Genomic DNA, 22,884 nt, shown 5'->3' on the forward strand with positions numbered 1-22,884 from the left:
CCTTTGCAGGCGGGAGCCTGGCCGGTGCTGAGAGGTTAATGGCTGCGCTGGAATCTTGTCAGTTGAGCCTGATGAATGTAGACTTTTGCTGCTGGCCTTTGAAGTCTGTTCTTTTATGGTCCCGGACAATGCAAGAAGCCAAATGGAGACCTCCCCCACGGCTTCCCGATTACAGTTTTTGGAACTTCTTGAAATGTACATCATGCCAATCTGGGAAAGGCTTGTTTCAGGAAATACTGTTGGTGTCTGTGGCATTTTGACATGATCGCCCACTTTACTCTCCTCCCAAATCTGAAGGATTAGCAGATTTAATGTGACACTCAATGGTTCCTTTGGGCCTGTCATGTTTTCTCCCAAAGCTACCCCAGTTTGAGCCCAGGGAAGCTTACGAATCCTTAGTCTAAGCCAGTGCATCTCAAACTGACATTACCTGGGACTCTCGTGATGACACAGATCCTGATTCCATAGCTTGGGGTGGACTCAAGTCTCTGCATTTCTAACAAGCCCCCAGCAGTGCTGTTCTTGCTGAGTGGGCGGCGGGGGGAACCGTACTTTGGGATTCACTGCCCCCAAACCTCAGTACTCAGAGTGTCATTCCCTGAGTTAACCAGGGACATGTGGAAATGCAGGCTGCTGGGTGCCACCCCACACCCACGGAACCCCAGTCCCTAGGTTGGGCCCAGAAATCTGCATTTCGACAGGCTGAGCACAGCCACAGGATTTTGCCGCTCTGAAAATCCTGAAGACCCCTGTGGTCCTCCGCTGCCGCAGCTCGCCTCCCATGCAGCGGGGAGCTCTGGGGCTTGAAGCTGAAGTGGGAATCAGGGCAGCTGGAAACAAAACAAAACCAGGCTGGCCTGAAATTGTCTCTTCCTGCGCTTCAGAAAGATAAGTGTACTTTCTGGAAGACTGAAGGGCTTCGCCTGCGAACCCCCATCGCTGGTGGCAGCCGACTGTGGTGTTTAACGGCGTTACTGTCAAGCTTGGGGGCAGGCTCTTCTTCGTGAAGGTTGTTCGGGAGAGTCAGATCAGCCGTGCTCTCAGGGACTCTGCTGCGTCCGCTTCGTACTCAGCACGCGGGTGCTGAGCTCAGATGAGTATCAGTGAAGGGCGACCTCGATTTCTGCTCCTGTCATCAGAATAAACACACGGCTGCCTGGGGAGTGCCCTCCCAGCCAGAACAGCAGGCTTTGTTTCCAGAATTTAGGCCTTTCTCTTTCGAAGTCTCCCTCCCACTCCCTGCCTGGACTCGCAGGCCCTTATTTACTTAAGGTGTGACTTTCCCACACATCATTTGCATGGTCTCCCAGGCCATCTCCTTCTCCTTCCCTTGAAAAATCAAAACAGAACCTTCTCGCCAAGGAAGTTCTGGTTGCGTCCTGCTCCAGAAATAGCTGATGGCAAGTTACCTGTAAGTTGTCCTTCGGATCATGTATTGCAGAGGTGTGTTTTGTCTTGTTTTTTCCCCCACATGAGAAAACTTTACTGCTTCTCTTGCTCCCAGGTCGACCTGGAATCCCTTTTTCTGGGTGCACAGTCTTGCTTTATTGCGAGCCTGCCAATAATATCAGACTCAATTATGAATCATCCTGTGAGGAAAGTCACTTCAATTTCTCATGAGAACCTTAATCATATATTATTACACTGGGATAACCTTGTGGATGCCTCTTTTAGGGTCAGTATTTTCATTTGTTTTCTTTTGAAGTCATCCAGGGCCTCTTGCGGTTCCTTTCTTATGCTTGGGTATCCAGCTCTCACTGATTAAGAGCCGAGGCGGGTCCTCAGCTGCCTCTTATCCCTTGTATTAAGCAAATTGAAGAGGTGTAGTGATCCTTCATCTGGAAGGGAATGAGAGAAAGACTGTAAGAATAATGCTATTTCCCAATCAGTTCCTTCTTAATATCTACCTTTCAAACTAAGAATATCAGTCTTTACACAAGCATCCCCGTGATCTCCCACTAACTTGAGTGTCCACTCTTAAAAACAATTTCTACCAGAGGATTTACTTTGTTCTTATTTTACTCCTTTAATAGTGCCTTGTCATTTAGACCAGAGTTTCGTTTTAGATAAACCAGAATCCTCTGATTTTTAAACCACACAGCCTGGTGGTTCTTTGTATTGGGGCGTGGATGGCTTGCTCTTAGAAGTTAGGAAGTGGTGAGTCAGAATTCTCAGGGGCTGAGTTGACTCTCGGCCGTGGATGATTAGCGATTAGCTGGATCCCTGTAATTTTCCCATGACAAGGATTTTTAGCCCACCTCCAGCTCTCTGGACGCAGAAAGCCTTTCCTTCTTTGCGGGGGAGGCGATTCTGACCATGGCTTTCCCGGGTCCCGTCATGGAAATATTTGCTGGTCGCTGTTTCTGGCTCACCCCACCTTCACTCCACTGTGGGCTGCCCCCCCCCGCCCCCCCCCCACCCCCCCACCCCCCCCCCCCGCCAGCTCCTGTTTGCTAGAGCTTGATTTCTGAGAAGGCAGTTAGAGTTTCAGAGGGCTTGAAACTTGAGGGGAGAGTAGCTGAGCCCCTGCCCCAGGTGAAGGTGTATGTTTGTGTTTTTGTTTGGGGATCAAAGGCACCATTTGGCCTCCAAAGAGTCCGATTAATGAGGCGCTTATAAAGGAAACTCGACTCCCTTCCCCAATACGAGATAAACCAAGTTGACTTTTTGTGTGTGTGTGTGCAAAGTGAGAAATAACTATAAAATAAATTAGCCTAAGTAGCCACGAGGGGGGCAGGTCATAAATCATGGACGGAAATGGTTCCAAGCGCTGTTGCTTTCCTCGTCCTCCCTGCAGAAATGGGTCCAGAGATCCTACCCCATCTCTCCAAGGAAGGGTGCCCCTCTCCCTCCTTGTCTGATTTCAGGGAGCCTCCTTGGGAGGCAGTTTCCTGCCGCACTTGGTGTCTTGGTGCATTTTTGTGCGCTGGGGTCGTGACTTGCTGCTGAGATACAGCCCAGCCGAGCTGCTGTGTAAAACTTGCCCAAAGGGCTGCGTCTGCAGAGGCTTTCGCATGGCTATTGTTGTCACTGCAGGGAGAGCCCTTTCCTTCCCCCCAGGGCTTGATTTATTCCAAGCCTCCGCCCTGGGCTCATGGGGGAGCCTGAGAAGAGAGAGGGGCTTTGTGGAGGGCAGCCCAGTGCTGGCCTCTCCCCAAACAGCCCTCCTTTTGTTGGGAGTCGCCTGGGAGGGGACCTCAGTCCAACTGGGAAAATGTTTGCTTAGAGGGAATCCCCGGACAGACCTTGACAGTCTACCATCCTGTCGCCAGAAACAGCAAGCCTGGGCTTTGCATCCTTGTGTTTTTCTGGCTCCGATCTCCCTGCAAGTTCTAAAGGGTAAAGCAGGGTTTGCTGTGTGTCCCCAGGTGCCAGTATGGCTGGCAGGGCCTGTACTGTGACAAGTGCATCCCACACCCAGGGTGCGTCCACGGCACCTGTAATGAGCCCTGGCAGTGCCTCTGTGAGACCAACTGGGGTGGCCAGCTCTGCGACAAAGGTATGTCTGGGGAGGGCCTGGGTGGAGCTGGAGGTCGGGGGTGGGGTGTGGGTGATTTGGTTTGTACTTTCATTTATTTTTATTTGCAGGGGCTTTTATTCTAAATTTGTTTGAATTTGCCTTTAACCCTGTGAATCTGGGTCTGTTTCCCTCGGTTTTAGTTTTTAAGGAGGAATGGGTCTAGGAACACAGTGTTTCTGGTCTCTGAGTGACTTCTTTGGGGTCTTTTTGGCAGATCTCAACTACTGCGGGACCCACCAGCCATGTCTCAATGGGGGAACCTGTAGCAACACAGGGCCTGACAAATACCAGTGTTCATGCCCTGAGGGGTACTCAGGACCCAACTGTGAAATTGGTAAGTGGTCCAGGCGCAGTGAGATCCCTTTGTCTAATTTTTCTGTACACTCGGCTTAAATACACTTAGGGACTCGTAAAAAGATGAAAATATCCTCCAACGTTAAGACCTGTCCTCCCAGCCGTTCCGTGGGTCTTTGAAACCTCTGTCCAGTTGCTCAGGTGGTTTGGGGGCTGCGGATTGCATCGGGGGCGGCGTGTACAGGGCAGTGACCCAGCTCCCAGGTCAGAAGCTTGGAGAAATGGGGCCGGAGAGCTTAGCAAGAAAGATGACTTCCTTTCCGCACCAGACACAGCGGGGTTACGTCCCACACCTGCTTTGATTTCTTGAAACGAGCTCGAGCTGGCGGCCCAGGCGTGGGATTTGGTTGCCAGGGAGAGTGTTAGGTAGCCTCTCTCGGTGGGCGCCCCTTGCTGACTGCTGTGCTGGTGTCCACAGCGGAACACGCCTGCCTCTCTGATCCCTGCCACAACAGAGGCAGCTGCAAGGAGACCTCCCTGGGGTTTGAGTGTGAGTGTTCTCCGGGCTGGACCGGCCCCACGTGCTCCACAAGTAAGTCTGCGTTTTGGCTTGTGCCCTTTCTTGGCGGGGAGGGGGGGAGGGGGGTATTGTGTCAAGATACAGGGTTGTGGGTCCCACGTCGGTCTTAGTGATGGGTCTGTCTCGGTGGGAGGGGGTCTGGTGGGGAGGCTGGCCTGAGCTTCCGGCCTCTGCCCTTGGAAGTCTCCTGGCACCCCCATCCTAAGGCACCCTGCTAAGCTAGCACACGCATCTCTGACTGCAAGAAACTCGCTCGTGGGGTAGCTGCGTCCTTTTCCCTGGACTTGTGCCTCCTCTGAACTGAATTACGGTTATTCTCCTCGAAGCTGTACAGAGGATGCCTGCGGGGGAGGTCGTCATGACTGAATTTCATGGTGGGGACAAATTTTGAAAGAGGGACCAGGGCTACAGAGTGACAGTGGCTGTACACCAGGACTACCCCAGTGCTTCCCAGTACAGGTCTCTGGGTCCTACGGTTTCCCTTTGGAATTGGGGAGTTCGTACCTTCCGCAGGCTCCTGGGGACTTCCCTGGTGGTGCAACAGTTAGGACTCCGAGCTTCCAGTGCAGGGGACGCAGGTTCGATCCCTGGTTGGGGAACTAGGATTCCACATGCCACGCAGCGCGGCCAAAACAAAAAAACAAAACACACACAAGCTCCTGGATTTCAGAGGTGCAGCCAGGCCCGAGGTCCACGGTCATCAGCCCCCTGAGAACAGCATGCAACACGGTTAAGGAGCTGGGTTCTGGGGTTGGATCACCTGGGCTGGCACCATGGCCCCGCCACCCGTCACCATTGTGGGACTGTAGTCACTGCCAACCTGTGCCCTGTTTAAACGGGAGAGTAGCAATTCCCGTCTCCTAGGGGTGTGACGGCTCGGTGAGCAGATTCATGAGGAGAGCCTGGCACCTCCTACACGGGCAGGAGGTGAATCGCTAAGAGGCCTCGGGAGTCTACTGCAGAAGAGGGGGGAGGTTGGGCACCCCAGGCAGGTGATTTTGGGAAAAGTCTGTGAGTAAACAAGAACATGATTTTTTTTTTCACCAGCGAAGAAGTTATTTTTCCTTACCTCTCCTTAGTTACCTCTGTGCCGTGATGAAACTTTTCTTTAAAAATAAAGGGTAGGCAGTGAGAGATGTCCTGAGTTACCCAGGGCTGATGCTCCGGGGATCCAGCTGGCTCTCCCACCCGCTCAGGTTGCGGATTAAATGAACTGGGCCAGTGGGGGATTTAAAGCTAAAATCAGGCCTTATCGTCATCGTAGCAGTCACTTGCAGCAGGTGTCTGGCTCTTAAGTGAAGGCCCCTCGTGTGAGGGGTGGTATTAAATTATCTAATTGTCAAATGGATTGAGATTAAATTGCCAACCCTCTCCTCTTTTTGTCAAACAGACATTGATGACTGTTCTCCAAATAACTGTTCCCACGGGGGCACCTGCCAGGACTTGGTTAACGGATTTAAGTGCGTGTGCCCGCCCCAGTGGACGGGCAAAACGTGCCAGTTAGGTAAGAGAATTCCTGCACCAGGGCTGGCTTGATCTGAGCGATTAAGGGAGATGTACATGCGGCCAGCAGTGCAAGTTTGCGTGCCATCGTACCAAGAAGTCATTTATTATCTAGGGTCCAGCCAGCAGGCCTGGAAGAAATAACTCGCATGCAAATGGCCTGGCTCTTTGAGGCCCTGTGGGAAAGTCGTGGGATTCCTTGAACCATGTCAATCGTCTGTCCGAGGAGTGTTCAGCTGGGTTCCAAACGGGGATGATCTCATGAGGAATGAGCTGTCTGCATTCTTTTTTGCCACTATTAAATCCCAGCAACTAGGCTGCGTTGGGTTTTGCACAGAAGTGCCTAGTGGCTTTCTGCTGTCCTGTTGGGGGCTAGTTGTTAACAGCAGCTGGAACGTTATCAATTAGCATTCCTTATTGGAGCATAGCTAGGGGAGAGGGTTCAGATGTTCAAAGTAGTATCTCTTATTTAGCTAGCTTATTAAAATGTCTCGTTTCAGACAAACTATTGGTGTGTTTTTTTTGAGGGGGGAGGTGGGGTAGAACCCCATTTCTCACTGTTCACCCTCTCTGTTTTTCAGATGCAAATGAATGCGAGGCCAAACCTTGTGTAAATGCCAAATCCTGCAAGAATCTGATTGCCAGCTACTACTGTGATTGCCTCCCGGGCTGGATGGGTCAGAATTGTGACATAAGTGAGTGAGACTGTTTCAATTTTGATTTTCATGAAACTGGGGTGTTGAAGGCATTTGCCAGCCGTATTCAGGCTCCAGGTCTAAGACTTGAGTAGTGGAAGGAGAACCTTATAGAGGGAATGTTTTTGGAGAGGGAGTGATGGGCACAGAAATGAAAACATACACGTTATCAGGCTCATTAGCTGGTAAAAAACGGCCGTACTCTGATAAGGTGGCTAAAACAATGATGTGAAGTTTCAGTACCTCAGTCTGGAAGAACTAGGGAGTGTTCCCACCAATAACCTCATTTCACGGGAAGCACGCAAGAAATCTGATTGGAGGTTTTTATCTGTCCTGAGCAGAGAAGGCTTTTCAGTTAAGCCCAATTTCAATGTAAATTGCCCCTCCAATACGGTGACTTGTTTATTTTGTAGATATTAATGACTGCCTCGGCCAATGTCAGAATGACGCCTCCTGTCGGGTATGTAAATCTTTGCTTATATCAAAACCTTAGTGATTGACAACAAGCCTTAAGATTTATGTGACCCTGGGAAAGCTCTGTCCCTGGGAGATTTAAAAATGCAGGTGAAAAGTGAGTCTCTGGAAGTTTCACTCAGGCTCATGTTACCCCAGCCTCCCGGGAGTCATCTTGAAGGCATGCACATAGAAATTCCTCTCTCACATTTGGAGAGGTTTGGCATCTCTTTCAGTGAATCAGCTGAAGCGCGACAGTCACGCTGAACCACTGAAGCCCTGTGTTTGTGGAGCACCTAGAAAAAAAGCATGTGTTTCTCACCCTCCTTCTCCTCCCTCCAGGATTTGGTTAACGGTTATCGCTGTATCTGTCCACCTGGCTATGCAGGCGATCACTGTGAGACAGACATCGATGAGTGTGCCAGCAACCCCTGTCTCAACGGGGGTCACTGTCAGAACGAAATCAACAGATTCCAGTGTCTGTGTCCCACTGGTTTCTCTGGAAACCTCTGTCAGGTGAGCTGGGCTAGAGCGTCCGATGGCCAAGTTTTCACAGGCAGTCTCCTCCCCGCCACCTTCCCATTCCCAACACTGTCTGGAACCTCCTATTGAGTAGGGATCTCTGCTAGACACACGCCGTGGAAGGAGGGTGATGAGTGATTTTCTTCCCGTTGTCCGGCAGCCTGTCGATTTCTCTTGGTCCGTTTCATCCCAGACCCAGCACTCTCTCATTCTGCCCTGTTGTCTCAAATGCGTACCTGGACAGTCGCTAGGACACAACTGTAAATCATGCTGGGTGTTCTCCTAACAGAAGCAGATGGAAGGGTCAAATTCCAGTGGCCGCTGCCCCAGAGGAGTCATAATCACACCTTTGTTTTACTTTGTGTCCCCCCTCCCCTGCCCCTGGCCCTCGCAGCTGGACATCGATTATTGCGAGCCCAATCCCTGCCAGAACGGTGCCCAGTGCTACAACCGCGCCAGCGACTATTTCTGCAAGTGTCCCGAGGACTATGAAGGCAAGAACTGCTCCCACCTTAAAGACCACTGCCGCACCACCCCCTGTGAAGGTACCTCCCTCCCCGCCAGGGTTCTGGCTTGTCTTCAAGGCTGCTGTCCTCTGCCCGTTCGTCACTGCCCCGTGACACTCGGGGGGAAGCCAGAACATGTGGAAACAACCTATTCAGGCCCACCAGTTCGGGGGGACCATACCTGCAAGTAGCCCAGGGCAGAGAAGGGAATTCATTTAGCATCCCCGTTCTGGGGGACGCTGATGTGCAAGGCCGAGATGGATTCCTCAGGGCACCTCTGCCAGTAGAACTTTCTGCCACGGTGATATCTGCACCGTCAGGTACAGTAGCCTCGGGACACGTGTGGCCCGGAACGTTTAGTGTGTGACCAGGGCAACTAGAAGCCCTGATTTACTTACTTTTCATTCACTTAAATTTAAACGGCCGCCTATGGCTGCTGTGTGAGATGGCTCAGGCTTCCAGGTTCCTGCAGCCGTAAGTGCCCTTACATCGAGGGAAAGGCTGTTCCTCCTCCTTAGCCAGCTTCCAGCAAATTTGGTAGATGTATCAGTAGAGGGAGGATGAACAGGGCCCGCAGACACGTGGGCTCCTGGCTCCATAGGGAGAAAACGCCTAAAAAAAAAAAAACTTTCCGCCTGGGGTCTCGGCTTTGCCTGTCACAGCGTGACACGGCATGTTGCCAGTCTTGGCCACCGAGGTGCTGGCTTCTTACCCTCATTAGCCTGGCTAAGGTGCCTGGCTCCAGGAGAGCAGGCGTGGCGTGTGGGTCCTGGGTTCAGGAACACCGGGTCTTCGGGTCCCTGGCGGGGATCTGACCCCAAGTCTGTCTCGCAGTGATTGACAGCTGCACGGTGGCCATGGCCTCCAATGACACGCCTGAAGGGGTGCGCTATATTTCCTCCAATGTCTGCGGTCCCCACGGGAAGTGCAAGAGTCAGTCGGGAGGCAAATTCACCTGTGACTGTAACAAAGGCTTCACTGGAACGTACTGCCATGAAAGTAAGACCCCGCATCCTCGGGGAATGGGCCGAGGTCCCCCAAACCCTGCCCCGGCCCAGCTGGGGGGCATCTGGAATCATTTCAGGAGAGATCAGTCCAGGTTTACCATCTACAATCTAAGACTGAGGTCATGTTTAACGTACGAGATCACCGACGCCTCTTAAGTCTTCAGCACGTTTATTTTAGAATGTTCTGGAACCTTACTAGATCGGGTGGTCCGCTTTGCCTAGGAGTTTCCTCCCCACTCTCTCCAAGTAGCTTAGTGTGAAGACATTAAATAAAAGGGACGGGGTGCTCTCTGGAGGCCCCTGCTTGATAAAACTGCCCGCCGGATTCAGAAACAGTCCTGACGGAGTTCAATGTTGAGGTGCCCAGTGTATTTTCTCAGGAGGGGCAGGGAAACCCGTAGAACAGTGCTTGGCAGTGGCATTACTTTTCCTTCGTTTACTTACCTGTTTCTGTTTGTTTTTCCTTTCACAGATATTAATGACTGTGAGAGCAACCCCTGTAAAAATGGTGGTACTTGCATCGATGGTGTCAACTCCTACAAGTGTATCTGCAGTGGTGGCTGGGAGGGCGCCTACTGTGAGACCAGTGAGTTCAGGGGTCCTTTGGGGACAGACAGCTCTGGGGGGTGTGGGCAGGACAGAATCCACATGGGAAGCCTTTCTTCTTCGTGGAAATATCTGGGAGTTGGACCCCGACAGTTCCTGCCCTGGGACGGCATGGCCTGTGTCCTATTTGCATGTGTTGATGCTGACGCCAGCCAGCGGGAAGGAACTTCTGCGGAGGAGCTTATAGAATTAGACCCTGTAATTAGGATGGTAGATATCCCCGCTTGCAAGAAAAGTGATCATCTTGCTCTTTGGGTTGTCCTTTCTGCCCATCTTGACTTTAACTTCCATGGCCTGTCAGGGGGCTCCTTTATTCCTGGGAAAGAGTGACCGTGTTTAAGTCCCCGTGTGTCTGCTGGTTTTGAAGTGGGCGCGGAAAGCAGGGGCTGGGGGTGGAGAGATGCAGTCCTTAGGCGTCGCGGGGCGTGGATGGGCCTGGGAGCGTCTTCAGCCGGCTGTCTCCTCTGATTGCAGATATTAACGACTGCAGCCAGAACCCCTGCCACAACGGGGGCTCGTGTCGCGACCTGGTCAACGACTTTTACTGCGACTGTAAAAACGGGTGGAAAGGCAAGACCTGCCACTCACGTAAGTGGTGGCCGGCTGGGATCCTGCCCTGTCTTCCGTGAGCAGGGCCGGCCAGGGGCTCACGCCGGGATCTTCTCTTCCAGGTGACAGCCAGTGTGATGAGGCTACGTGCAACAATGGTGGCACCTGCTATGACGAGGGGGACGCTTTCAAGTGCATGTGTCCCGGAGGCTGGGAAGGAACGACCTGTAACATAGGTACCTTTCTGCCCTCCCTGGGCCTCACAGGGGCCGTGGGCATGTGAGCCTATGACTGTTTCCTGGGACCTGGTTTCTGCCCCTCCAGACTGTCGCTGGATCCTCAGGGAGGGTGGCCTTGTCTGCTCTTGTCTCATAGCCCGAAACAGTAGCTGCCTGCCTAACCCCTGCCACAATGGGGGCACCTGTGTGGTCAATGGCGAGTCCTTCACGTGTGTCTGCAAAGAAGGCTGGGAGGGGCCCATCTGTACGCAGAGTGAGTGTTTCCCCTCCCCCCACTTGCCACCTTGAACTCTGAGGGCTGCAGGAGTCCATCCTGACACCCCCAGGGACTGGCAATGGAAACCAGAAGCAGAGCTGTTTGATGTCTGCTTCTGCATCACCTGGGTCTGTTCTAATGACTTGATGGGATGCAGCCCTGACCTGGGCATGAGAAAGTCGCCGAGGAGATAAGTGGAGACAGATGGCGTCGTGGTTCCCAGCTCCGGTCTGACTAGCAGCCTGTCTCCATCCATTCTCACACCCCCTGCCCACCCCACCCAGGGCCTCTTCCTGTGTACATGTGTCCCACGGTGAATGGGACCAAGTGTGGTGTGGGCCTGGTTCCAATTGAGCAGAGGTCTTAAGCTCCTTCTGCCGGTGTTAACGACAGCTTTATCATCTGGGTATCGTGGAAATCACTGGTGTTTTGACTTAGGGCTAAGAAGGCCTCGCTGTTAAGTTGTCTTTTTTTACTTTGCAGATACCAATGACTGCAGTCCTCATCCCTGGTAAGCACGGCCACCTTTTAAGCTGGCGCTTTATTGTTGGCTGTGACGCGTGTGGGGATCCTGGGGATCTTGTTTAAAGTGCAGGTTCGGATGCAGGAGGTCTGGGGGCTGCTACACATCCCTCCTCTCTGACAGGCTCCCAGGCAATGCCGGTCCTGCTGGTCCGTGGACCACACTTTAGTCAGGGTGTGTCCTCATTTAGAGCAGTGATTCTCAACCTTGGCTGCACCCGAGAATTACCCGGGGAGCATTTATAAGTTCCAGTGCCTGGGCTGCAACCGAGACCCGTGATATTAGACTCTCTGGGGGTGGGACCCCGGCATCAGTGTTTTTAAAGCTCCCAGGCGGTGGTGCGTGTGAGCAGGGGTGAGAGCCGCTGATCGTAACTGGCATGGCTACCTTTGAACTGGCAGGGGGAGTGGTGGACTGGTGGTGACCGAGGGGTCTTTGCTTTCATAGTTACAACAGTGGCACGTGCGTGGATGGAGAGAACTGGTACCGCTGTGAGTGCGCCCCCGGCTTCGCTGGGCCCGACTGCAGGATAAGTAAGGACCACCTCCGACTGGGTCTTCCCACTCCAAACCCTCAGCCTGAGAGTTTTCATCTTTAAAATAATTATGGCCATGGTTCTAAGTAGCCTTGACAAGTAATCTGCCTCCAGCTGGGATTAAGGTGGCTCTGGCCGGCCCCTCCCTGGGGGACACAGCCCTCCTTGCTCTAGGGGAGAGAGCGTCAGCCACAGAATTTGGTGATTAATCTACTCTGAGGTCCTAAGGAAAGAGTGTGCCTGTCCCCGTGACTAACATGAAATTATGGGCAAGCGGATGTTGCCCCAGCCATGCTGGTAGGGGACAGAGCTAAGGCCACAGAAGGGACTGGGGCTGTGGTCTCCAGGGCTTGATCAGGCCCCGGTGAAATGATTAAACAGAATGGAGGCAGGCAATGCAGTTTTTCAGGAAGTTCACAGTTTATTCTTTATTTTGAGCCTTTTCCCTACTTTTTTTTTTTACCTGCCCTTTCTTTTGCCAAAAAGGGTGATAGATTAGTTGTACTACTTTCTGTTCTTGTCCCTAAAGTATTTAAAGTTTTACTGGTCCTTGAGGTCCCCAAGTCTGGGACTTCAAGAACTACTAGATGGGGGATCTGTGTATCTGTTTCATGTTTCTGAATCGGGAGTCAGCAAATTATGGCCTGGGGGCCAAAATAAAGTTTTATTGACACACAGCCACACCCTTGTTGATGTACTGTCTAGGGCTGCTTTCATGCTGCCACGGAGTTGAGCAGGCATGACGGAGACTACATGGCCTGCAAAGCCTAAAATACTTACTAGCTGACCCTTTTCAAGATCTTTGCCGGCCCTTGTTCTAAATCGTACTATCAGAGAAAAAGGAACCTCAGTTAAAAATTGCTGCTTCCCCATGATTCTCAGCTGTTAGAAATCAGGCTAGTGGTGGTCCTTGCGGGGCAGTGACTGGAGACTTTGGGAGTACTGATGATCTGTTTCTTTATTTGGGTGCTGGTCATGTGATGAAAATGCGTCAAGCTTATACTTAGAAAGCTTATCTGTACGTTTTGTCAGTAAAAACTTAGAAAAACGTTGCTGCCTCCCACTGGGGCCTAAGCTCGAACTCCATTTTTCCTAGACATCAACGAATGCCAGTCTTCACCTTGTGCCTTCGGGGCAACCTGTGTGGATGAGATCAATGGGTACCGGTGTGTCTGCCCCCCAGGGCACAGTGGTGCTAAATGCCAGGAAGGTAAGTGGGCCGGGCCCAGCTGCCCGTGTGTCCTGCGGGCTGAGCAGGCACTGCAGTCACTGTTTTGACTGTTCGTGAGTGGAACTATGCTCAGAGAACACGGAGGGGACATCCACTTGGGACCACAGGGAAGGGGAAACCTGAGGGGGGGGGCGGTCCCGTGAAAACAGCGTAGCTGTTGGTTTTAGCCAGCTGTTGCCACAACTATGCTGTGTGACAACCATCCCCGATCTCCGTGCGTACGACAAGTATTGGTGTTGCTCATGGGCACAAAGGCACAAGCAGAGCGATGGATGCCTCGGCTTGGGTGCCCAGGTCTGTGTGCCACCCCATCCTCCTCGGACCAGCACTGTATCCAGGGCACGTCCTTTCCCTGGCAAACAGTAGGCTCTCAAGGGGCCAAGCTCACCGGGGAGAGACTCTGCTCACGTTGCATCCCAACGCACTGCACTGACCAAAGCCGGTCACGTGGCCGGGTGCAAAGGCCACTGGGGAGGGAGGGATGCTTGCCCATCGTAGGAGCAACTGTGTTTTCATGGGGCAAGGGGCAACAGGTGTAATCACTTCCCGACAGGCAGGGAGTGAAGAATCAGGAGAACTGTCTCCAGAAAAGGCAACTCCTCCCACTCATGAGTCTCCACCTCAGTTTCAGGGAGATCTTGCATCACCGTGGGGAGCGTGATACCTGATGGGGCCAAGTGGGACGACGACTGCAACACCTGCCAGTGCCTGGACGGGAGGATCGCCTGCTCGAAGGTAGGCGTGGCCCCAGCCGCCGGCGTTCTGGTTCTGGAACTGCCAACGAGCGTCTCCTGAGCTCTACTCTGTCTCTGCAGGTGTGGTGTGGCCCCCGCCCTTGCTCGCTGCACAAAGGGCACAGTGAGTGCCCCAGCGGGCAGAGCTGCATCCCCATCCTGGACGCCCAGTGCTTCGTGCGCCCCTGCACTGGTGTGGGTGAGTGCCGGTCCTCCAGCCTCCAGCCCGTGAAGACCAAGTGTGCCTCCGACCCCTACTACCAGGACAACTGTGCCAACATCACGTTCACCTTCAACAAGGAGATGATGTCGCCGGTACGGAACACCTTGCTGGCTTTGGAGAGGTGGGGTGTGTCTGCTTGCCCTAAAGCAGGGGTGTCACGAGCTCGGATCTCCTCCTCCTTAGCCTAGATTCTTGTCTTACACCAGAGCTCAGCTTCTGAATATAGCTTCACTTTCAAGCAAACAGCAGCCTTTCTTCCTTCCGCTCTTTTACGTGTGTTTGGATTTAAAAATCTCGTTCTAGGGTCTCACCACAGAGCATATTTGCAGCCAATTGCGGAATTTGAATATTTTGAAGAATGTTTCTGCTGAATATTCAATCTACATAGCTTGCGAGCCTTCCCCTTCTGCAAACAATGAAATACACGTGGCCATTGTGAGTATGAGACCCATGCACGCTTAGTTGTTTGATTGCCAAGTAGCTCAGAAACTTCACTTAGCCAGTGTCCAGATGAGCAGATACATTGAAGGAGAGCTTGACGTACACGTGTGGTCAAATAATTTTGAATGAAGGTGACTGTGGAGTGTCCCTGACCCTCTGGTTTGATGAGTCTTCCTTTTCCAGTCTGCTGAAGACATCCGGGATGATGGAAACCCAATCAAGGAAATCACCGACAAAATTATAGATCTTGTTAGTAAACGTGAAGGGAACAGCTCACTGATCGCCGCCGTTGCGGAAGTGAGAGTTCAGAGGCGTCCTCTGAAGAACAGAACAGGTAGGTGGATGGGGGCAGTGGTCCCTTTCTGCGAGGACTGTCACGTCCGTCTCATCGATAAGACCAATACCGGGCTTCCCTGGTGGCGCAGTGGTTGAGAGTCCGCCTGCTGATGCAGGGGACACGGGTTCGTGCCCCGGTCTGGGAGGATCCCACGTGCCGCGGAGCGGCTGCGCCCTTGAGCCATGGCAGCTGAGCCTGCGCGTCGGAGCCTGTTGCTCCGCAACGGGAGAGGCCCCAACAGTGAGAGGCCCGTGTACCGCAAAGAAAAATAAAATAAGACCAATACAACCGGCGTCCAGTAAAGCCTCCAGGGTGGGGAGTTACTTGACGGTTCCCTACTCAAGGACCCCCCATTTTTAACTGAGAAAACAGAGGCCAGCTGACGTGACCAAGGTCACATGGCAAAGGGCAGAGGCGGCCCTGACTTGTTCCCCTGCCTGCAAGCTGTGCTCCAGCAGGCGGGCGCCCTTCCAGGCACGCATTGTCTCTGGGTCCCGGGAAGAGCATGGCTGTGCCTTGAGCGTGTGTCTGTGCGGAGCCTGTCCTGTGCTCCGGTATCGGGGGACAGGCCGTCCTAAGCACTGAGACACGGGTTTGATAGATGGCTCGGTGGCCCCGCAGGATGTCCAGAGGCCCCCGTGGGTGCCCCGAGCATCACCGTTCTAGTGAAGCGACTTGCCGGGCGCAGGACCACTGGGGGCATTTGAGCCGTCCATGCCGGGATCCTCTTGCTGATGCTTCTGAAAACCGGCTCCTCTAATGAGCTGCCTAAGTAGCCAGACTCCCCGTGACCGGCCCAGATGCTGCTCCGCGCCGAGGCGGGAGCCTCTACGGGCTGCTGCTCGGCCTGGTCTCCAGGGATGCTGGGAGGTGACGATGTGTGGTTGGGAAAGGGACTCGTCCCCATGCGCCCTTCTTAGGGACCAAGGACAGGGGAGCCGTGGGCGCAGGGCTCACGGGGGTGCCCCTGCCTTGCAGATTTCCTGGTGCCCCTGCTGAGCTCGGTCCTGACCGTGGCCTGGGTCTGCTGCCTGGTGACTGCCTTCTACTGGTGCGTGCGCAAGCGGCGGAAGCCCGGCAGCCACGCGCGCTCGGCCTCTGAGGAGAGCACCACGAACAACGTGCGGGAGCAGCTGAACCAGATCAAGAACCCCATCGAGAAGCACGGGGCCAACACAGTCCCCATCAAGGACTACGAGAACAAGAACTCCAAAATGTCCAAAATAAGGACACACAACTCGGAGGTGGAAGAGGACGACATGGACAAGCACCAGCAGAAAGCCCGCTTCGCCAGGCAGGCCACGTACACGCTGGTCGACAGAGAGGAGAAGCCCCCCCACGGCACGCCGGCCAAACACCCGAACTGGACAAACAAACAGGACAACAGAGACCTGGAGAGCGCGCAGAGCCTGAACCGCATGGAGTACATCGTATAGCAGACGGCGGGTGGAGTCTGAGGGCGCCCGGGGTTCCAGAAGCGTCTCCAGCTGTCCTGTCGTGTTCCGGTCCCAGGCTGTCCTTGACGTAGAACCCCTGTGTTAATTTAAGTTCTGACAAGCTGGCTTACACTGGCAATGGTAGTTTCTGTGGTTGGCTGGGCAGCACTGCATCGCACAGCTATGCAAACACCAGGCCCCGGGGCCCCCGCCCCTGTCGGATCAGGCTCCCAGGAGAACACCCGGCCCCCCGAGGTCTCCAGCCTCCACTTCTGCCAGATGTCCCGATGGTGATGCAGTCTTAGGATCATAGTTTTTATTTATATTTATTGACTCTTGAGTTGTTTTTGTATATTGGTTTTATGATGACGTCCAAGTAGTTCTGTATTTGAAAAGTGCCTTTGCAGCTCAGAACCACAGCAACTATCACAAATGAGTTTATTATTTATTTTTTTTATTGTATTTTGTTGTTGGGGGAGGGGGACTTTGATGTCAGCAGTTGCTGGTAAAATGAAGAATTTAAAGAGGAAAAATGTGTCAAAAGTAGAATTTTGTATAGTTCTGTAAATAATTCTTTTTTATTAATCACTGTGTATATTTGATTTATTAACTTAATAATCAAGAGCCTTAAGACATCATTCCTTTTTATTTATATGTACGTGTTTAGAATCGAAGGTTTTTGATAGCGTTGTAAGCGTATGGCTTTATTTTTTTGACCTTATTTTCTTATTACGTGTTTCCTATAAGCCAAAAGTAAGGTGTTTGAAAATAGTTCATTTTAAGACAATAGGATGGCCTTCTGTGCCTGGAATACTGGTGGAGTTGTTTTTTTTTTTTTTTTTTCGTACGACGTCAGATGTTTAAAACCCCGACTGAGGCAGTTTGAGAGTTAGTCTAGAACAAGTGTTTTTTTTTTGTTTTTTTTTGTTTTGCTTTAGACTTGAAAGAGACAGGCAGGTGATCTCCTACCGAGCAGTTTAAGGGAACAAGCTGAGCTATGACTAAACGTAGCCAAAACGTGAGTGGTTGAAGATAATTAAAGATATCAGATTAATTGTGTGAAGCTGGAAGCACACCAATCTTATCTTGTAAATTCTGATTTCTTTTCACCATTCGTAATGTAAGACTGAACCACTTGTAGATTTGATTTTGTGTTGTTATCTACTGCATTTAGGGAGTATTCTCATAAGCTAGTTGAATACTTGAACCGTAAAATGTCCAGAAAGGTCACTGTTTAGATTTGCCAGAGTCCACTGCCTGCCTTAAGTGAGGAAATCAAAATGCTATGACGAAATTTAAGATCAAAAAGACTTATTAAAAACTGACTTCGTCGGTTCACCGTTAAGACCGTGAAGATCCTTTGTATTGCCCTCTTAGTGTTATACGAACATAAACATACATCATTGATGTGTTGTTCCTGGCAATAAATTTTGAAAAGTCATATTTATTAAATTTTTTTGTACGAAAACACAGACCAGTGTGGCCTCTTCTGAGCTTACGTAGTTCTGCCTGGCTCTGCCTTGTGCCTTTGCCAGCGCCCTGGGTCTGTCCTGGTGACTGGGGTGTGAGAAGTAGGCTGTGCTTGACAGGGGCCCCCATCAAGAACGGAAAGCCTTTTCAGCCGTAACATTCTCGAAACCCCGAGGGGCTGCTGTGAAGCTGGAGCTGTGAGCCCCGTCTTGGGGGCCTAGATGCCCTTGTTATTCGACAGCAAGTGTGAATACTGCTTGAATAAACACCACTGGATTAATGGCCTGCAGTGTGGACTGAATTGTTTTGAGCACTTGCGGGGGGGAACGCCCACCGCAGTAAAAGGGTTTTAAATAGCTTGGAATTGATGCTGGGGGATTAGGAGGGAGACTGGATGCTTTCTCTTTTATTTTCCCCTGGCTGTTTGGATGAATGTGGATGTCCTGCCGTCACTGCAGACCACACCCTTGTGGCTTTTGTGCACCTTGTGCCTCTGGGCTGGTCTCCGCAGGAGGTGGTGGTTACAAGCTTCTGGGGTGAGGGCCCTTCTGCCCCTCACCACCTTGCTCCTAGGAAGTGCACTAGTGGCTGGCCTCCCGTGCACCCTTGGGGTGCCAGAGCCGGGCTGCTCCTACCTGTAAAGGGCAGGTGAGCTGTGGTTGTTGCTCGTGGCTGCTGGGGCCAGAGGCCAACAAGCCTGCCCCACATGGCGGGGCGGGGTAGAGCGGGGGAAGCTTTGCCTCTGGCATCTCGGCACCGAGGGATGAACCACCAGTGACAGGCATGTGGACAGCTTCCAGCAGCTTTGAGGAGTTGCCAGGAGTTCCCTCCTCTGGTTAGGAAGCTATAGCTTACCCTCCTCGGAGCTGTGACACCCAGGCAGTCACCCCCCTCCAGTCTTCATAGTATAACTCCAGCTGGAGTGACAAACTGAGCGGAGGAAAAGCTACGGGGATGTTTTATCTTTCTTCATTCTTGGGAAGCTTCTCTTTCTACCAGGCTAGGAGGTGTGTCCCAATGGGCATCTTGGTTAAGAATAGATGGCGGGTTGAAGTGTCCCTGGTTCCTTGTGCACGAGTGGAGGCCATCAGGGGAATCAGTCCGGGACAGAGTTTTGGCTTGGGGAGGGAGCGCGAAGGACCTGGACCGTGACGGGTCTGGGTTTCCACGATGTCTCCCTGTCCTGGAACGGGCCTGTATCACTGCTCTGCGGGGCTCAGGTCAGAGGGAGGGAGCAGTGCTTTCCCGGTACAGACCCGATGAGCAGGACAGTCTTGAGTTCAAATGCTACCTTGCCCTGGTGGTTTGTAAACTTGGATTCTGCAGGACCCAGAATTCCCTGGATAGTTGCCAAAGGCTTGTGTGCCAAGAAAAAAGTTTAATGAGCCTCTGCAATTCTTTATTCCAGGAGGGAAGTGATCTTGTGATTGTTATTTTAAGGAGACGTCTATGCAGGACAGGCTGGGTAGTGGAAAGGATGAGGTGGTCTCATCTGGACAGGGCTCAAAGCCACGACCTTGGTCGTTAAGGGAGGTGGTCCCCTTTCTCCAGGCCCTGGTTATCCTGGGGGCAGGAGTGTGCAAAAGAAGGGACTTAGAACCTTCCCTATCCCCTGGGAATGTTCTGTGCCCTCTGTAAGCAGGCCCTGGAAAAGGAAGAATTTTCCGTCCAGAAACATGGCTAACTAGAACTCCAGCATTAGAGCACATATATACCATGAAACTCCGGGAAAGCATCAGCTCAAAGTTGGGTGCTTTAGGATGGGACACTGTCCTGGGATTCTAGACTTATGTAATGCAGAGTTAGAAAAAGGGGGGTATATCTTGACTAAAAGCCCAGTGAGACTGGGTGATAAGCAGAAGCGGAACTTGTAAGCTGGGGCGGGGGTTTCTCTTAAATACAGAGTCCCAGGCGGGGCCTATGATTCATACGTGGGGCCTGGGAACCTGTATTTTCAACAAGCTGTCCCCTCCTCCCCCAATCCTCCCTGGTTTAGGTACAGCAAACTTTGAGAACAGCTTCACTAAAGTACTAAAGTACAAGCTCTTCCATTAATTACAAGGTTTTTCCTCCTTGTTAAACTGAATTAAGTATTCTGGAAGCCGGTTTGTTGCTCAATTGCCACCTGACATCATTTTTCAGTAAACTAACGACACCTCCCCTTGAACAAGTTGTGGCGTAAGAGCTTCATTTTGTTGGCTGATCTGAGGGGGTCAGTGAGTCAAAGTTAACTTATTTGGTAATATTTCTTAGGTAGCAAAGAGTCCAAGGAACCAGATTGTGGGTTTCCCACATTTCTGAACGGCATACACCCGTCGACCCCAAAGTGAGCAAGTGTGCGGCTAAAAACCAGTTAGTTACCTTTAAAGAAAAAAAAAAAAAATGTCCCACCGGCCTGCAGAGGTTTGCGACTTAGGCCGAGCAAAGTTCCAGCAAAGTTTCCGCTTTGACGGCGGCCTTCTTTCTTGCCTCTACTGGGAATGAGAAACAGGAGTTCAGAGGTTCCCGGGCTGGGAAGACACACAAGCACTGGGTTATGGGAAGTCTCCTCCTGCTGGTGTGTATTTATACTTTGTAAACTCTGATTCATCTGAGCATTGAAACAGAAATCTGCTTCCTGAGGTTCTGTTTTTAAATAGATAGTTTGCAAAAACAACAATTATTTTTCTTAACATTTTTTTTTCCCATCCCACAAGCAGCTAAACATGCCGGCTCGGGCTATGTCAGGCTCCAACTATGCCAACAGACAGCTTGGTCATCAGAGGTAGAAGGGTGCCCCAAGGCCGTTCTGTGGGGTTCTGGCCCCAGAAGTCTTAAAAACAAAGTTTAGAAACCATTAGGGCAATCGTGTTGTGTCACTTTAAGTCCATGAGATATTCCTGGGTCTATTAAGAATAACGAATTTCCCTTTGTGAACAACTGCCTTCTGATGGTGGTTAAAAGTAAGGGCAAGTGGGGGTGATGCAGGGCTGTGGGTACCGCTGCCTGGCACAGACGGGCCTGCACACCTGCATGGCACCCTCTGAGATCGTGTCAGGAGGGTGCGGCTCCCTGGCTTTGGACAGGAATTCTACCTGTGTCACTTGCTCCCACATGCCGGGCACAGCCTCCTGGCTTACAGTGTGTTTCTTTCAAGTCCCAGGCAGCTTTTACAAGTCTTAAATTCTGCAACATTATGCACGGGCCCCGTATTAACCTGTGATATGAAAGTTGGGGAAATTAACTTGGAGAGTAAAGGCTCTTAAACCCAATGAGAACCTTGAATGGAGGCCTCCCCGCCGCCCCGCCCCGTCCCCTGCAACTGTCCACATCAGGGCACCCAAGGGTTGAATTACTCCGAGAGCAAAAGCAGATGCCAGCAACATGAAAGTAACAGCTTTGTTTCAAAGAGAAGCTCTCCTGGCAGGGACAGTGGGGCTCCTCCACGATCCCCAGGGGAACACAAGTTAGCAGCTGGCTTCCTAATGACTGCTCAGCGCCCAGACGGGTTGGCCCCCCGCTCTGTTTTGCACCTGAAAAGTGAAAAGCTGCTTTACTTCATCCTTTCTGAGAAATGTGCAGTTGAAAAGCCTTCATTGGAGACCCGCCGGGGTATTAATGCAATCGGTGACCTTACCAGTGAAAGGATCCACCCCTCCTTACTTTCCCAGAAGGGGAAGCTGAGGCCTAGAGAGGATCAGGGACCTGTCCCAGGCCACACAGACTTAGCGACAGCCAAGACTAGAACCTGGGGCTCCTGCTAGCTGGGCTGCTGCGTTTTCTGCGTCTTCCGGGGATTTGCCAGGTTTATGTCCAGATCCTGCCCTTGATGTGATTTTCAAAGGTAAAGAATTGGGAGATCAGCAATTAACAAAAAGGGGGGCCGCAGGAAGCTGCTGTAAAGACAGTGGCATTGATCTGAGCTGTGCCTCCTCTGGGCTTTGCCTAGAAAGTGACATCTTTATAAATCTGTGAGCAACAGATATCTTCCTAACCGAAGGCAGATGAAGGCGCATCCCTTTGGAGGTGATTTCCTTGTTCTTGGGCAGCTTCACATGTCCTTTTTAGTCTCTGCTTCATAGAATTAGAAGATGAATCGCAGGAAAAGAGGCTCAGGAAGGAAAGCAAGCGACAGCCCCCTAGGTCCTACTCCTCCCTGCACTGCACACTCGTACACGCCCTTCCACAGGGGTTTTCAGGGTGATCACGACACTCTCCGTGTCTGAGGCAGTTGGGAGGGTGCAGGCCAGTGTCAGGCCTCCTCTCACACCCCCTAACCACGGTTGCCTCCTTGGCAGGCTACGTCCAGGTTATGGAGCAAAAAGCCCTTGAGCAGCTAAAAAGATGAAAAGCCAAGGCAGTTGAACGTGATGCCACGCCACGACAGGGTGCAGCCACGCCATGACGGGATGCAGCGGGGCTGGCACAGACGCACCTGGGAGTTCCTGGAACCGCCCGTGGGCCACTCTGCCTCTTCCACCAACACCTGTGCTCTCCCCACCCGCTGAGGAGGGATGGGAGTGGGTCCCACATCTCTAACCTGTTTGTCATGTTGGGGAGGCCAGAATTAGGCGTAGTATGCTAAAGTTTCCTATGCGCTGAGGCACCAGCACCGACCAATTTGGGAAAACTCCATCCTGGGGACAGAAATGTCAACCCTCCAAGTTCAGGACACGGACAATCAGATACCCTCACAGGGCTCTCTGGCTTGGCAGGGATGGTTTTGGGAAGTGTTTTTGAAAGAATCCAAGGCACAAAACAGAAAGGAAGAGCACAAATGTGAAACAGCTACAGTTTTGCACAAAACTGAGGGCATGGTGGCTGAGATGTGAAGGAAAGGGAGTGGGAGGGGCGAGTCAGGCCTCCCCACCCCCTCTGCTCTCCCAGCACCCAAGGCCGGTATCTCTGCATTTGCTTCCTGTGCGTTCTCGGTCCAACACTCAACAAAAGAGGCCCCGAACAGAATGTAAATTGATGCAGCCACTATGGAAAACAGTCTGGAGTTTCCTTAAAAAACTAAAAATAGAGTTAACCATATGATCCAGCAATCTTACTCCTGGGCGTACATCTGGAAAAGATGAAAGCTCTAATTTGAAAAGGTATATGCACCCAAATGTTCATAGCAGCGCTATTCACGACATCCAAGACATGGAAGCAACCTAAGTGTCCAACAACAGATGAATGGATAAAGCAGATGTGGTGTATGTATATGCAATGGACTATTACTCAGCCACAAAAAAGAATG

At 51.9% G+C, this 22,884-nt stretch overlaps 1 protein-coding gene across 1 annotated transcript in view; it reads left to right on the top strand.

Moving 5' to 3' along the window:
- Nucleotides 1-17,945, top strand: part of JAG1 (jagged canonical Notch ligand 1) — a 35,737-nt gene extending 17,792 nt beyond the window's left edge. Inside the window, exons 6-26 of the mRNA XM_065893593.1 lie at nt 3,369-3,499; nt 3,735-3,854; nt 4,293-4,406; nt 5,785-5,898; nt 6,479-6,592; nt 7,006-7,052; nt 7,388-7,561; nt 7,962-8,112; nt 8,908-9,072; nt 9,553-9,666; nt 10,161-10,274; nt 10,358-10,471; nt 10,611-10,727; nt 11,214-11,241; nt 11,701-11,786; nt 12,885-12,998; nt 13,645-13,754; nt 13,835-14,068; nt 14,280-14,411; nt 14,601-14,751; nt 15,733-17,945. Coding sequence (XP_065749665.1) covers nt 3,369-3,499; nt 3,735-3,854; nt 4,293-4,406; nt 5,785-5,898; nt 6,479-6,592; nt 7,006-7,052; nt 7,388-7,561; nt 7,962-8,112; nt 8,908-9,072; nt 9,553-9,666; nt 10,161-10,274; nt 10,358-10,471; nt 10,611-10,727; nt 11,214-11,241; nt 11,701-11,786; nt 12,885-12,998; nt 13,645-13,754; nt 13,835-14,068; nt 14,280-14,411; nt 14,601-14,751; nt 15,733-16,190 — 2,902 coding nt within the window. The 3' untranslated portion in view covers nt 16,191-17,945. The remainder of the gene's footprint in view (nt 1-3,368; nt 3,500-3,734; nt 3,855-4,292; nt 4,407-5,784; nt 5,899-6,478; nt 6,593-7,005; nt 7,053-7,387; nt 7,562-7,961; nt 8,113-8,907; nt 9,073-9,552; nt 9,667-10,160; nt 10,275-10,357; nt 10,472-10,610; nt 10,728-11,213; nt 11,242-11,700; nt 11,787-12,884; nt 12,999-13,644; nt 13,755-13,834; nt 14,069-14,279; nt 14,412-14,600; nt 14,752-15,732) is intronic.
- The last annotated feature ends 4,939 nt before the right edge of the window (nt 17,946-22,884 follow it).

Source organism: Phocoena phocoena, chromosome 15, assembly GCF_963924675.1.
Source record: "Phocoena phocoena chromosome 15, mPhoPho1.1, whole genome shotgun sequence".
Classification (NCBI taxonomy): Eukaryota; Metazoa; Chordata; class Mammalia; order Artiodactyla; family Phocoenidae; genus Phocoena; species Phocoena phocoena.